Source organism: Mastacembelus armatus, chromosome 14, assembly GCF_900324485.2.
Source record: "Mastacembelus armatus chromosome 14, fMasArm1.2, whole genome shotgun sequence".
Taxonomy (NCBI): domain Eukaryota; kingdom Metazoa; phylum Chordata; class Actinopteri; order Synbranchiformes; family Mastacembelidae; genus Mastacembelus; species Mastacembelus armatus.
Window position 1 is genome coordinate 7008153 of NC_046646.1, and position 14483 is coordinate 7022635.

A 14483-nucleotide genomic window follows, 5' to 3' on the forward strand; every position below is an offset into this window, starting at 1 on the left:
GCAAACTCTATGCAGGCTTTCATGTGTCTTGCACTGAGGAGAGGCTTCCGTCGGGCCACTCTGCCATAAAGCCCCGACTGGTGGAGGGCTGCAGTGATAGTTGACTCTGTGGAACTTTCTCCCATCTCCCTACTGCATCTCTGGGGCTCAGCCACAGTGATCTTTGGGTTCTTCTTTACCTCTCTCACCAAGGCTCTTCTCCCACAATTGCTCAGTTTGGCTGGACGGCCAGGTCTAGGAAGAGTTCTGGTCATTCCAAACTTTTTCCATTTGAGGATTATGGAGGCCACTGTGCTCTTAGGAACCTTGAGTGCTGCAGAAATTCTTTTGTAACCTTGGCCAGATCTGTGCCTTGCCACAATTCTGTCTCTGAGCTCCTTGGGCAGTTCCTTCGACCTCATGATTCTCATTTGCTCTGACATGCACTGTGAGCTGTAAGGTCTTATATAGACAGGTGTGTGCCTTTCCTAATCAAGTCCAATCAGTTTAATTAAACACAGCTGGACTCCAATGAAGGAGCAGAACCATCTCAAGGAGGATCAGAAGAAATGGACAGCATGTGAGTTAAATATGAGTGTCACTGCAAAGGGTCTGAATACTTATGACCATGTGATATTTCAGTTTTTCTTTTTTAATAAATTTGCAAAAATTTCTACATTTCTGTTTTTTTCTGTCAAGATGGGGTGCTGAGTGTACATTAATGAGAAATAAAATGAACTTTTTTGATTTTGGCAAATGGCTGCAATGACACAAAGAGTGAAAAATTTAAAGGGGTCTGAATACTTTCCGTACCCACTGTAACTACTGAGCTTACAATAAAGTGCTGAGTAATAAAAAGCATAGATTTTTCTTTAGATCAGTAGAACTGCTTTGCTTTCCATGATATCAGAGGAATGTGTGTCCACTCTGGTGTTAAAATTAAGCTTTAAGCAACAACACGGGGGGTTAAGATTAATTGTCCACAGTTTCTTTTATTTCCTACAGTATTGCTGAAAGTAAGAACATTAGGTTCCTGTACTCCAGCTCTGAATAACGAGATAATGTTTTCCTGTCAAATCTTTTTAGAGTCAATGAGATGATAGCAGGGAAAAAAATATATTGTGTGGCTTTTTATTAGAAAAAAAAAAAAAAAAGAAAACCACACAGTGTTAATTCCAGTAAACATGGAACATGGATTTCTTTTCTTTAGGCCACTGTGTGAACACATTGCCTGTACCTTACGTTCATAAAATTTGTGTAAAAAAAAAAAAAAAATCACACACTTCATTAGACTGAAGTCCCTCAAGTGTATTTAATATCCAGTTATTCCTACTTCTTCAAATTCTTCCCATAGTTCTTGTTGCTGTGTTTGGACATTATTTCTATTATTATTATTATTTTTATTACTGGTCAACTTATTCTGCTCTCGCTGTGTGATTAGTTTGCCTATAATAAAAACATGATTATCATGTTATGTCTCAAAAATACTCCTCCGTCTCATAGTTCACAGGTGGATTGGAAATGATAGAGATTATCCAGGGATATGTCAGGCTCAGGTAACCTCATAGAAGCTATGAGCATGACGTTGTTGCTTCCAGCTCTCATTACATCTGCTGGTGCCAAACTCACCAGCTGTAAAGCAAAGCAACAGCAGAACGGGGATTATTTCTGACTGAACTGCACCAATGAAGCTGCAGTCTCTACTTTTCAACAGCAGAGATTTTACGCTGAGCAACTTTGATGCTAAAACTTTGCACAGCTAAATAAAAAGAAACTCAAATGTGTAGGGGATTGCTAAGAGTTATTCAGTCACAGTGAATTCAAGGGTCTGAAAGCAGATTTGGTGCAATAGGTGCAGTCGGCAGCTATTTTCAGTCAGGGTGTGAATCATTTGCCTGATTCCTCTTTTCAAATTTGTGCTTGGTTCTCAATGACTCATGTAAACACACAGGGATTCCCCTGTGCATCAGTCTCATTCAGAGTCGGTCACAGAGGACCATGGTTACGCCGACAGCAGAGTCTGCGTTCTGTCCGTATACCACCGGCTGAGAAAACACCTTCTCCACTTCCCGCCGCAGCACCTCATTGCGAGTGAGTGCACTCCCACTGCCCACAATCCGGCTGACCCCCGCCTGCTGCAGGCGCCTGGCAGGCATCATGGAGGTGATGTTGTCCAGGACTCCGCGGCACAGTGCCCTGGTCACATGACCCAGGGAGAGATTGGAGGCGGAGATGTTGGTTACCTGAGCGAGGCACAGAGGGTCGTGCCTCTCTCCCAGGATGGTAGGACTCACCCTCAGGTCGCTGGTTTCCTGGTTCAGGGCACAACCAATCAGCTTCTCATATAAGCGTGATTCACTCAGCTCTGCCCCTGTGAGGGATTTAAAGGGGCAAATAAACAAATGGAAAGGAAACAATATATAGGTCATTTTGCAATCACTTCATAAAGATAAATTACTGTATGTTACTTACTTAAACTATCTCTCAGTACAACAGAAACAAGAGGTCAATTTCCATTTTGTTCACTGTAGTCTGGGTTTATGGATAAATTAACTTGAAATGGACTTTGAAGTCGCCGTGCAGAAGATTAAGGGCAGTTTACATTTTTTACAGCATGGATATCTTAGAAATACCATCACAATCTCTCTGCAAACATTTCACTACTGTGAGTCAACCATAAGTCATCAGGATTCATTAGTGCTCCTCAGTCAATAGTGGGTTTAGACAAACTTCATCCCTGAGTTGTATTTCATCTCCTGGAATTTCACCAACATTCAGTTTAAATAGTGTAAATAAGCTGATAAAAATAAATACATACCAAGCTCTTGCATCCACGCACTGAGCATCTCCACAAAAGTGGCGAGTACGTTCCCTCCGTTGAGCGAAGCTGCCACTGCCAGGTATGAGGAGTCAAAGTAAGGGAAGTAGGAGATGGAGGACGCAGGCTGGGGAGAATCTGGAGGTTTGAAGCCAGCTGGCATGGCGAAGGTAAGCTGAGCTGACGTGCTTATGTTAAGAACTGGTAAATCAGAATCGGGAGAAGGACAGTATGGGGCATATGAATAACAGCAACAAACAAAGAGACACTGATGGTTGGATTTCACTTAATCTGTAATATATCTGTTTCCCACATGAGCTCAAACTGTGTTTTTTATTCAATCATGTTAAACTGTTGCTTTGCTTTGCTATTATTCTGTTTAGCTGCAAAACATTGTTAATTATTAGAAAATACAGCAAAAGTAAAACTATTATCATGTTTCCCTCAGAATTATGATCAAAAACTTCAGTCATCTACTGTAAACTGAAGCATTGTCAGTAATGCATTAGCAGAAAAAAATCTAATGGATGGCACATGTGATTATAAAGCAACTATTGGGTACAGCTATAATGGAGTGCTCTTATACATCAAGTGCATTAAGAGCAATCCCCTCCTGAGAGAGACGACTGGACCTTCTGCTTCACCTGCATCTGTTGGTGCACTCATGCAGGAGTAGACAGAGCACTGGAAGTCTCCCAGGGCAGCCCCTACTGGAGTACCAGCCGGAATACCATGCCAGTCTGAGCACGTCTGTCCCGCCCAGTCACCGGAAGGTACACACCGAGGAAGCAGGTGCACAGGGAAGCCAGCACCCTTCAGACTGCAGCATGCACACACACAGCAGCACTGACACTGAAACTATTTAACTGACTGTTAAATGACACTGGTGATTTTGCTGTATAAAACATTTTTCATGCATTCAATTCTTCAGCTGCCATAATAAGCCACTGCTCTGCCAGCTTCAGCACAGAAATGATTAATATATAGACTTTACATACATGTCTATATTCCACTGGTTAGAAGATGTGTTGAAGAAACCCCAGCTGGCTGCGTTCTGAGGTGTCATCACACACCCATTCAGACCGCACAGCATGGACACCACATAGTCCTGGATGGTACCTGCAACTGTGAAGTCTTCAAGGAACTCAGGTCTGCAGTGAAACAACACGTCTTTCGAGTTTATTTTCATGCCTTAAAGACAAAGTGGGTTCAGTCGGCGCAATGCACAGTTTAAAAAAAAAAAAAAAGCACACGCTGACCTGTTTCTCATGTACCAGAAGATTGTTGCACAGCCGAAGCCTGTGGCCACACTGAGATGTGAGTCTGGTTTAGGAAGAGAGTGAAGGAAGTCACTGCTGCAGCGTCCATCCTGCCAGGTGATCAGCTGACTGGCGTCTCTGGCTGTAAAGGAGTCTCTGTTTGACCAGTCACAACCTATGAGGCACAAAAAAAAGTAATGTTTGTTTCACGGTTTTGCATTTTAGTTTTGTACTGTACAAAAACATCCCTGTATGATATACAGCCCTGGCACAATTTAGGAAGGAAATATAACTGAACATACAGAGCATCTGTCTGCCTTTTTAAAATCATAACGAAAACTACTAAAAGAGAAAAGTCGTCTGAGTGATCATATTACAAATGGCCAGTATTTCTCGGATTGTGCCAAGTGTGTGTAAATGTATGAGCACAACTATATTTCTATCAATTCAATCCTGTTCTAAAATCTAGTCTTAGGCGCAACCAGCAGGGGGCAGCATAAGAGGTACAACGGGCAGGTGTTTAAGAGGAAAAGCTCATGGTTTATAACTAACCACCCTCCATTTCTACAAAGCATCTTCACATTCCTGCAGACTGCAACTTTTTACTGGTCAATGTTTAAATCCCTAGGTCTCGCTCTCTCTCTCTCTCTCACACACACACACACACACACACACACACACACACACACACACTGTTATGACATGCAGGTCGAAGTCGTACCGCTCTTGGCTTTCCAGAATAAAGCCCCGTGCATCTGTCCGGACAGGCCGATGCGGCTGACATGCTGCAGCTGGTCTCTGGGCAGCAGGCTCACGCACCGGTTCACGGCGTCTATGATCAGACCAGTGTCCTGCTCCTTCGCCTGCGTGGAGAGAAAAGAGGGTTTGGACACGGGACGCGTTCTTTAGTTTGGCACATGCACACACTCACCTTTACCCCGCCAGTGTCGGGTATATCAGACGCGGTAGGCAAAGAGTGACTCGCAGCCACCGATCTGGAGCCGGTTTCTAACAACACGGCTTTTACCGAAGTGGTGCCCACATCTAGACCCAGGATGTAGGTGAACATGACTGCGAGTGGCACCGTGAACGCTCAGCTGGACAAGATAAAGTCAACAGTGCTGCGTTCACATCAAACCAAGTTTTTACGATTAGTTGTTGTAATGAATAACCCCGGTGGATTCATTCCGCCCTAAGCGTTAGATCCCAAGAAGATTTTTGGGTTTATTTGAATGAGGCAATACCATGGACCAAAAGGTGGCACATGATCACCAAGAGATAACCGTAAAACACCCATCTCTCTGTTAGCAAGCTAGGATTTCCTACTCTTTGATGTGCAAGGAACGCACCACATCTGGCTTCCTGTTCCCACCATGCATTGCGTGCTCATTGAGTATGGCGGACTCTGGTCGAGCAGTGTCATCCAGACGAGAATGAATGTGGTGTCTCGGTGCCATCCCAGCTGACATTCATTAGAAACTACCCAGCGTCCAAGTCTGAGAGGTGACTTTCACACACACTATGTCTTGGTCATTTCAGTGTGAGCAGCCGACGGGCCCCGGTGTTTATCTCCCGAGACACGGTTCAGCTTCTTTCAGCGAGCAGCCCGAGGAGCTAACAGCGCTAATGAGTTAGCATCAGTGGTGTTAAGGTACAGCGGCCGTGCTGCTGAGACTAACTCAGGGTCAGGGTTATACTTCTGTTTCGTCACCAGAGTGTAATTGTTATCTGGTGTCAGGTCGTCTCATTGTGCTCAGCAGATGGCGAATCTCGGCCAGTGCCTCTCTTTGTGTCGTTTTCAGGCAGGTTATGGGCTTTAATGTCTGTGTTTGATGCATTAGAGGAGCCTCGGAGCTGAAGACATCACGATGTTTGTTTGAAACGTGTAGTAATATCACAGGGGAGTATTATCGCTACTACTACAGACACAGTACCGTGTCAGCAGCGTCATGTAGCAGGTCGAGGTACAGTTGATTTGACCATCTTTGCTGTTTCGTTTTAAACTATTAGTACTTCAGTCTATTAAACTATTCTTTTAAACTATTAGTACTTCAATCCATTAAACTATTCTTTTAAACTATTAGTACTTCAATCCATTAAACTATTCTTTTAAACTATTAGTACTTCAATCTATTAAACTATTCTTTTAAACTGTTAGTACTTAAGTCTATTAAACTATTCGTTAAACTACCTCTCACATTTCGTTTTCTCACAGGGTTTATACTTAAAACGCTAGGCTGCATCATAACTGTTCTCCATCCATCCATCCGTCATCTATACCTGGTTATTTCTAATTGGGGTCACAGGGATCTGCTGAGCCTATCTCAGCTCTCTTTGGGTGAAAGGCAGGGGTAGCTGTTCTCTGTAGTTTTGAAATAAATGTAGTGGTACAATTAAGATATTTGCCTTAGAAATACAGTGTAATAGAGGAAAGCACAAAATGAAAGTACAAGTGCTTTAAAGTTTAATTATGGATACTGATAATAATAATAATGTATTTTGTATCGTAAACATGTCTGAATCTGTCCTGCAGCAGCACCTTCCTGTGATAGCTGTCCAGAGCCAACATGGCAGGAGTTCTAGCCAAGCGTGAGGGGCCACATTTCATCAGTGAAGTGGCTGTGAGAGGCAACGCTGCTGTGTTGGACTACTGCCGCACCTCTGTATCCGCTCTGTCCGGAGCAACAGCTGGCATCCTCGGGCTGACGGGACTCTATGGCTTCATTTTTTATTTCCTATCCTCATTTCTCCTCTCTCTGCTACTTATTCTCAAAGCCGGACGACGGTGGAACAAATGTTTTAAATCACGGCGACTGCTGTTCACCGGAGGCCTTGTCGGAGGTCTTTTTACTTACATTCTGTTTTGGACTTTCCTCTATGGAATGGTGCATGTGTACTGAAATATTCTGCCACAAATAACAAAACATTGTCTACTGCTACATAAACCAATAATATTTGTCTGCCCTACTGTTTGTAGATAAGCAATTAGTGACTTAATTCTAGCATTATGAACTGTTGATATATTGGAGGATGTCAGTAATTTCTGTATGCAGAATAAACTGTCCTCCTTTATTCCTGTCTGTTATGAACTTTTTTAAACCTGTATCCTCTGTGCCAGAATGAGAGGCACAGTTATTATAATGAGAGTTGTGGTTTAACATAGATGAAGAGAGATTACAAGCTAAGAAGATGTGGCATTTCATTTCATGTGTAGTACTGTAGTTAGATTAGAACAAATGTGATTAGTTAGATATACCTCTACACATTGTTTGTATACATTATTAATCGGTTTGGCAGGTTTACTTGATGACATGATGAAATTAACATGACAAATACGTGTGTCCACCCGGAAACAATAAATAGAAACGGGAAAGAGTCCTTGCACTTTAAAGTCCATTCATTAACAGTCAGTGTGTACATCACCAGTCCACTCACATTTCACCTGTAGCACATGACACACATCAGTGTACAGTTTCACATGGGAGTTGTGAATCACTGTGTTGAAGTGTAGATATCAAAGTCACAATCGGCACAGACAACTTGATATACAGCATCAAAGGCTTCAGTGTTTAACAGTGTTTGCCTGTCATAGCACAGCAGTTAAGACTGTTGATGCATTTGTCTTAGTGCTGTTTTTAAAATGTATATTTTTTGACTGTGTTCATACATAATCATCTGTCTCAGTCAGCCTTGGCTGAATTTAGAATGTATTTTTATACTAATTTAAAAGAATTCACTTCACTTTTATTTATTGGTATACAGTGTTTATTGTACCTAATTCAAGTTTTTTGTTTGACAACACTGATACAGATGTGGCCATATATATATATATATATATATATATATATATATATATATGTTTGATGCAGACATTTTTTCTGTTTTTATAACTTTGTCCATAAAACGACTTTAAGGCCCCCGCATACATTACTAGATCTTGAAGTCATGCTTAATTAGTATGATCAACAGTCTAAGAAGCTAAAACATTGATTTTATGATATGAAACAATGGATTGTGTGCATTTGTAAATCAGTAACTTACAAATATTTGGAAACTCACTCTTAAGTCTTAGATGAATATTTTTTTCTGTCACTCTTCTAACTGCATTAGGTTTATCACAGTATCATTATTTATGGACCTGAATCTTCCACATCTCACCTTCAGTTCCTGACCCAGCCACTCAACACCAGCCTCATATATGTCTCTACGCCAGTGTCCTGGCCCACCTGCACAGTGCAGAACAAGTACATTTCCCTGGACCAAAATATCTTTAGTCAGGGCAAGCATCACTCAAGCTAGTTGCGTGCCAGCAGCCATCCCAGTAGGTGAGAAGTGGACATCGGTCCAACTTCTTTTTCCACCCCTGCAACATATCTGAGACCACTGTGGGTGATTTGTTTTGCTCTGCCTCTGAACTTAATTGTGTGAAGAGAAAGTGATGTGATGCTTCGGCTCTGCACTTTGCGAAGAGTGAAAGGCGGAGTATCTCTGTCCTGTGTTGCGGGGAATGGTGGGACCACGACCTTCTTCCACTGCTGGCTGCTGCCCTGCAGGGGGAGAAGATCCCTTAGTGGGTTCACTTTCCTCTGGCTTTCTGATGGAGTTGATAGCCCCTTTGTCTGCAGCCGGTTTCCTAGATCTCCTTTCCCGGTGTCCTGCTTTCCCGTCTTTGGGTTTGGTCTGGTCTTCCCTGGTACATAGAGCATGAGAGAGATGTGCCAATATCTGATAAGATTTGGGAAATGACTAATTTAAAAGCCCTATCATTAAAGTTTGTAAAAACTGTTAGTCATACTTGAAGTTGATGATTTCAAACTTCCTCTCTCGGTAATAGGAGCTTGTGTTCATCATGTATAGTAGTATCATGTCACATGCAAAGGCTCCCTGAAAGAAAAACAATATCAACTGGATTTTCACCACCTGTAGAGAATCATTATTTCTGTGACTGGCTTCTTCATCGATCACCTACTATAATATGACACTATTGTAACCCAAGGGACTTTAGTAACTACACAATTATCCACTTACATCACCATAATATTCTAGTAAATTACTCACTGCACCCAGAAGAGCAACACCAGAGCCAATGGCAATTATTGTGGGAATGATACTGAATTTCCCAGCCTGCAAAATAATAACAAGCATTCACTGCAGATCTATTTCCATTATCATGCACTTCCCTCTTGATAAAATTGTGCTCATATCACCCCTGTACCTGGCCATTGATCATTATATCGAAGCGAATTCCATACACTTTATACAAAGTGCGATAGGTTTCACCATTTTCATCTCTGTAATACCTGGCATATCTGTTTCGGGAAACAATCAGCTGATTTAAAGTGAAGTATTTGAAAATAGAGAACAGAGTGGAGGCAGTGGGTATGACAGATTATTTCTCAATAAATGCTGGAAAGGACTTACCTGAAGTTGTATCCTGATGTGACTGAGTTGTTTAATTTCATGTCTAAACGGGTGAAGCTGTACTGTGGATTACACTGTGAAGTGTCCTTATCCAGGTCGCAGTTCCACTCAATACGAATAGCAATACACCCACCCTGGTGGACAAACACAGAGACTTTTGAAAAAGTGTTTTTATGTAACACTTGTCTAAACCAGTCCTTGTTATACCAGCAGCCAGTGGAAAACCATTAAAAGGGAGTGATGTGATCTCTTGTTTGACATTGTGTCGTTTAATAAAGACAGGCCTCTCATCCTGTGATTTGTCTGAAAGATTGTTTTATTATTATGCAGAAATGTTTTTGTTTGCCAATGAAGCAGAAATCCACTATCCACCTGAAATCTACTGATCATTTGTGAGATTCAGAGAAACAATATAATCCTCTGACCTGTGGCCTGGTTTGTGTCATTGTTTGTCCTAGTGTCTTGAAAATGAATTATGCAGAAATGTTCTTTACTGCAGTGTAATGTGGGATAGATTTTGTCCAAAGAGTGTGGTTATTAGTTAACAAACAGCTGTACAGTATATGACCATAATGCATAGCAATGCCCCTTTTTTATGCAGAATTTGGATTTATTACAACCACAGAACATATTATCTTTGCAGTACAAGCCAATCACTCCTAAAGCCAATCAAACTGCTTCCATATTGGATGTAAGAAGAGTTTGTGATCTCTTATCTACCATAATAGAGTGATGACAACAGGCTGCTTTTATTTTGATTTCCTTCAAGACAGCCATCATGCCTCCTTGTCAAATAAGAAGTATGAGTTGGATGTGATTCAACAGTGAGCACATGTGCTGTTCCAGTTATTATTGCAATGACAAGTACAGCCTGACAAAAATATATAATAAATATAAATATAATGGCCAATAAATGATAAATTTCAAACTGTATTATGTCATGTTGTTTTGGTAAGGAAATCCTTTGATTATGTTACAAGGAGTTGGATTTCCACATCTATTCTGTATGTCTGTTATGGCTGATTATCAAATCTCTCTCTCTCTTCCTGTGAGGAAGCCAGGAAGAGAAATCCCTTTACACTTTTTACCTTAACTGCCATGTCCTGGAAGTCATGTCCAGCCCAGCTGACCAGGTCTCCAAGACGGAAGATGGGGCAGTAAGGATGGTTCTCTCTGTCATAGGAGCAACTCTTCAGGTAGCTGTCATCAGAGGTTTCAAGGACGTTAGACCTAAGAGGTTAAGACACAAAAACCAAGTAACTCGTGTCAGATGGTCAGGAATTATGGAAACCATTCTTATTCAAATTGTTATTAAATGTATGGATTATGTTTTCCCAAACATAAAAACCTTCAACTGAACATCACCACAGTCTAGTTGTCAGAGAAGGAAACAAACTAAAAAAAAACAGCTGCCCCTGTCATGTAAGCATCACAGAATACGCTTCTCATACTTCCCATATTGGCATTGACCTTTTTAGCCCCTATCTTAGACACTACCACAGCTCAACATTAGAATGCTCTCAGACTCTGATTCAAATGTGAGTTTAGATACCCAGACCTTCATGTCAAACCTTGACAGAGTATGATGATTCGGCTTTGAGTAAAAGGACTTTGGCTTTGTTTGAAAGTTCTCCTCTGCAGCAGCATACACAGTATGTGTATGTCAATCAAGCTACACCTTCACCACCTACTTGCTCTGAGAACAGTGTCGGCTAACCCCATGTGTCAGCTGTAAGATGTGTAGTGTTGCCAGCAATTTTAAGTAGAACCCATTAGGAGGGATTTCCATTACCTGCCAATCCCCATTAAACATAAGAGAATCACAGTTAGTGAGGAAACATACTAGAGATGACAGCAATTAGAATAAGAGCCTGACTGAGGAATTAGCCATGCTTGTGGCATCTCTGTGCTTTCCTGTGGGTCTTGCACAGACAGCAACATAGAGGGCAGCAGCAGAGCCTGCTGGAGTAGCTCCATTTGATCTGACACCTGTCCAGGGCAAGGCCTGCTGTCAAGGACGTCTCAGATGACTGGTTCACTGTCTCACTGACTGCTATACACAGGCTGGTATAAATAGTAGGCTCACTGCACTCTAAAGCTATTTTAAGCAGCTATTGGAACATGTAGACCACTCAGCTCATTCAGTGACTGGTCTCAGGACGCCTTGAGTGCAACAGAAGTGCAACAGAATTCAGCAACACTCACTTGGAGAATTCAAACTTTGGAAACCTAATAAAATTCTTGATGTAGATGGTGAAGTTTTCTGCATCACCCAGCAAGGGCTCTCTGGAAATGACAGACAGGCAGACATAAAATAAACAAGTGGAGCTGACAGGCCGTATTAGTAATAAATAGAACCTGTGAAATATCTCGGTCCCTGCGAGGGATCATAGTGAATGTGAATGGTGTAGTGCAAATTTCCAAAATCCTGCAAGAGAGGACGGATTCTTACGCAGGTCTTCTGCTGTATTCAACAGGACACCAGGCGTGAATCTCACAGGTCCCAGTGCTGTTCAAGCACGAGCCCGTCTTGATTCCTGACAGAGAAAGCAAAGATTCTTGGCTAAGTGCAGCTTCAAGAGACTTTAGTCTGAAATGAAACTTACTGAAATACTTTGGTGTGAATCATGCGTGATTAGATATGATTAGATATTATATGTTACAGCAGAGTTAAAACTAAAATTATAAGAGTGATGAAAGTCTAGTGTTATTCACAACATTTCGATGGCACATAGTTCACTGAAGTAACTGAACCGTGACAAAAGAACACATATGGAGGACCAAACTTATAAAATCAGGATTTCAAATAACTATAGTGTGATGAATGCTCTTTACCATGGCCAGATATTACAGTCTCCCCGTTGACACAGTCATCATCACTTAGACATCGTCCCTTTGGCACCTTCCAACTCTGTGAGGTAAAATTAAAGCTGCTGAATATGACATCTGTAACACTGTGTTCACAGTAATTTCAGATATTGGGGTTGATGTTAGGTACACACTTAAATGGCTAAGGAGATGCCTCCTTTTTTCTGTATACTCACCTCAGCACAGAAGCCCAGTCTCTGATTGGGGGTCTCAATGTAATTGGTTACTATGAAGAACACCTGCTCACCCTAAAGATAAAATTAGGTCCAGACAATAAGAACAATAAGCAAAAGGTTACACAAATTACACTCCACGGAAAGTTCAGTATCATTAAATCTGTTGAGACAGATGCTGAAGCTAATGATATCCACAAAGGCAGACTATCAATAACATGTCTTGACAGAAGTGTTATTGGGGTATGCAAGCTGAGACGGTCTTTTACAGCTATGGTCTTGATAGACGGACGGACGGACGGACGGACGGACGGACGGACGGACAGACGGACAGGCGGACAGACGGACAGATAGATAGATAGATAGATAGATAGATAGATAGATATTCTTACATTTGGTGGTATGACGTAATCCTCTGCACTCCACAGGTGTAGCCCTGTCTCAGAGCTGTTGGTCAGTGTCACACCTTTAAGCTTGGTGATGACTGAGGTCTGGATGGCCTCTTCTTTCTCCTGGTACCCCTTCTTTACCACAAACACCCACCTGGGACAGTCACAGTCATCAAAACTTCAAAAGTCATTGTTTTAAAGTGCCTTGCTGGTTTCTGTATGTTATGCAAGTCAGAATGGGTGCAGTGCAGAATGTGTATTGTGACCCAACCTATTTAAGCACCTGTGGTCCAAGTCGACAGCACACACATTATAACAGTCATTAGGTGAAAGGAGTGAATTTAATGTGTAAAGACACAGTATGCTCCACTGTGTCACAAATGACTTATTCTCTATACTGAAATATATATGTTTTACAGATACACATGCATGAGTGATGATAGCATCTAATGAGCAGGCTAAAACACTCAAAAATACCACACAGTCTCCAATGTGACCATGCAGTGCACACAAACATGGCCATTTCCTCACTATGTAGTGCCACGTAGACAGATCTGATTTGTTAACCGACCTTCAGCAGTCACACTGCAGCCACAACATTATTCATTATAGTGAGGTCAAACCAGAAACAGGTATTGACCCTCACCCAGTATGGTGAGGGTCAATACCTGTTTCTAGTATGTTTCCCAGGTACCTGCTCAGCCTGACTTCATACAGTCCTGGCTGGGGAAAAAACAACCTTCCCTCTGTACACATGAATGAATTCACCAGCAGAAACACTTCAGGAGACAAGACCTTTCCAAGACTGAAAACAACAGGCCCCTGCCACTTTTAACACCAGCAAAGTAAGAACCTTTGACGAGCTCACCTATTTTTAACTTTATAAAAGGTTACTTTTATAATCATGCTTGAAACGGGGTTGTGCAATCCAGCTCACCCGATTATATAGCTCAGCACTGCCAGCTGGTAGAGTCGAAACAATATTCCAATTCTCTTGTTTTCAGCGATGACATATTTCTCTGTCTTGTAGTTGAGGAGAGAGAAGAAGAAGCCTCCCCAGCCTGCCATTCCTCCCACACTCTGAACCGGAGTGACAGAGCAGCTCCCAGGCCCCCGACTCATATAGACAGCTGCTGCACTCGTCATGTAACGGGAAAACCCACGGACCACAGACAGACGTCCGCTTTAATGTCAGTCATTTCACTGATTTCACTTTACACAAACACCTGTAGAACACAACATAACAAGTCTATGTAGTAGTCTATGGCCACGATGACTTTATAGTAGCCTAACTCTAAATGCTACTTGTTGCTATAAAATTAGTAACAGGTGCTCCTCTAAAAATAGTATGGTTACTATTTTATACTTGGGAAACACAGTATTTTGTAGGTCACGTGGTCATGTTGTTGTCAAACAATGAAAAAAATGCATTTGACCTTAGTGGCTAGTTAGTACTGTGATTATTAGTATAGTAGTATTATAGTCTTTTTACCTACTTCTCCATACTTTCAGTAGAGTACTGTTTGACTATATAAAACCATGTTTAGTAATGCACTCCAATAATATTATTGGACTG

The 14483-nt window shown here is 41.7% G+C and overlaps 3 protein-coding genes across 5 annotated transcripts; 1 reads left to right on the top strand and 2 right to left on the bottom strand.

Moving 5' to 3' along the window:
• Positions 1-1258: 1258 nt before the first annotated feature.
• Positions 1259-5265, bottom strand: shpk (sedoheptulokinase). Its single transcript, XM_026328404.2, has 7 exons — positions 4988-5265; positions 4778-4919; positions 4057-4231; positions 3796-3948; positions 3442-3617; positions 2798-2998; positions 1259-2350 (listed from the first exon to the last, which is right to left on the bottom strand). Exons 1-7 carry the CDS (start codon positions 5123-5125, stop codon positions 1956-1958), a joined length of 1380 nt encoding a protein of 459 aa, XP_026184189.1. The 5' UTR covers positions 5126-5265; the 3' UTR covers positions 1259-1955.
• A 162-nt stretch (positions 5266-5427) lies between these two features.
• Positions 5428-7440, top strand: emc6 (ER membrane protein complex subunit 6). 2 transcript variants are annotated; one of them, XM_026329011.2, is made up of 2 exons: positions 5428-5559; positions 6590-7440. In XM_026329011.2, the coding sequence occupies exon 2, from the start codon at positions 6624-6626 to the stop codon at positions 6954-6956; it is 333 nt and encodes a 110-aa protein (XP_026184796.1). In that variant the 5' UTR covers positions 5428-5559; positions 6590-6623; the 3' UTR covers positions 6957-7440. The 2 variants fall into 2 exon arrangements, with proteins under 2 accessions (XP_026184796.1, XP_026184797.1); XM_026329012.2 differs by having other exon boundaries at positions 5437-5559; positions 6593-7440.
• Positions 7441-8469: 1029 nt separating this feature from the next.
• Positions 8470-14187, bottom strand: p2rx5 (purinergic receptor P2X, ligand-gated ion channel, 5). 2 transcript variants are annotated; one of them, XM_026329009.2, is made up of 12 exons: positions 13845-14187; positions 12911-13061; positions 12522-12593; positions 12313-12388; positions 11930-12014; positions 11683-11763; positions 10566-10707; positions 9478-9611; positions 9272-9365; positions 9115-9180; positions 8852-8940; positions 8470-8746 (listed from the first exon to the last, which is right to left on the bottom strand). In XM_026329009.2, the coding sequence occupies exons 1-12, from the start codon at positions 14051-14053 to the stop codon at positions 8473-8475; spliced, it is 1473 nt and encodes a 490-aa protein (XP_026184794.1). In that variant the 5' UTR covers positions 14054-14187; the 3' UTR covers positions 8470-8472. The 2 variants fall into 2 exon arrangements, with proteins under 2 accessions (XP_026184794.1, XP_026184795.1); XM_026329010.2 differs by lacking the exon at positions 11683-11763.
• Positions 14188-14483: the final 296 nt, after the last annotated feature.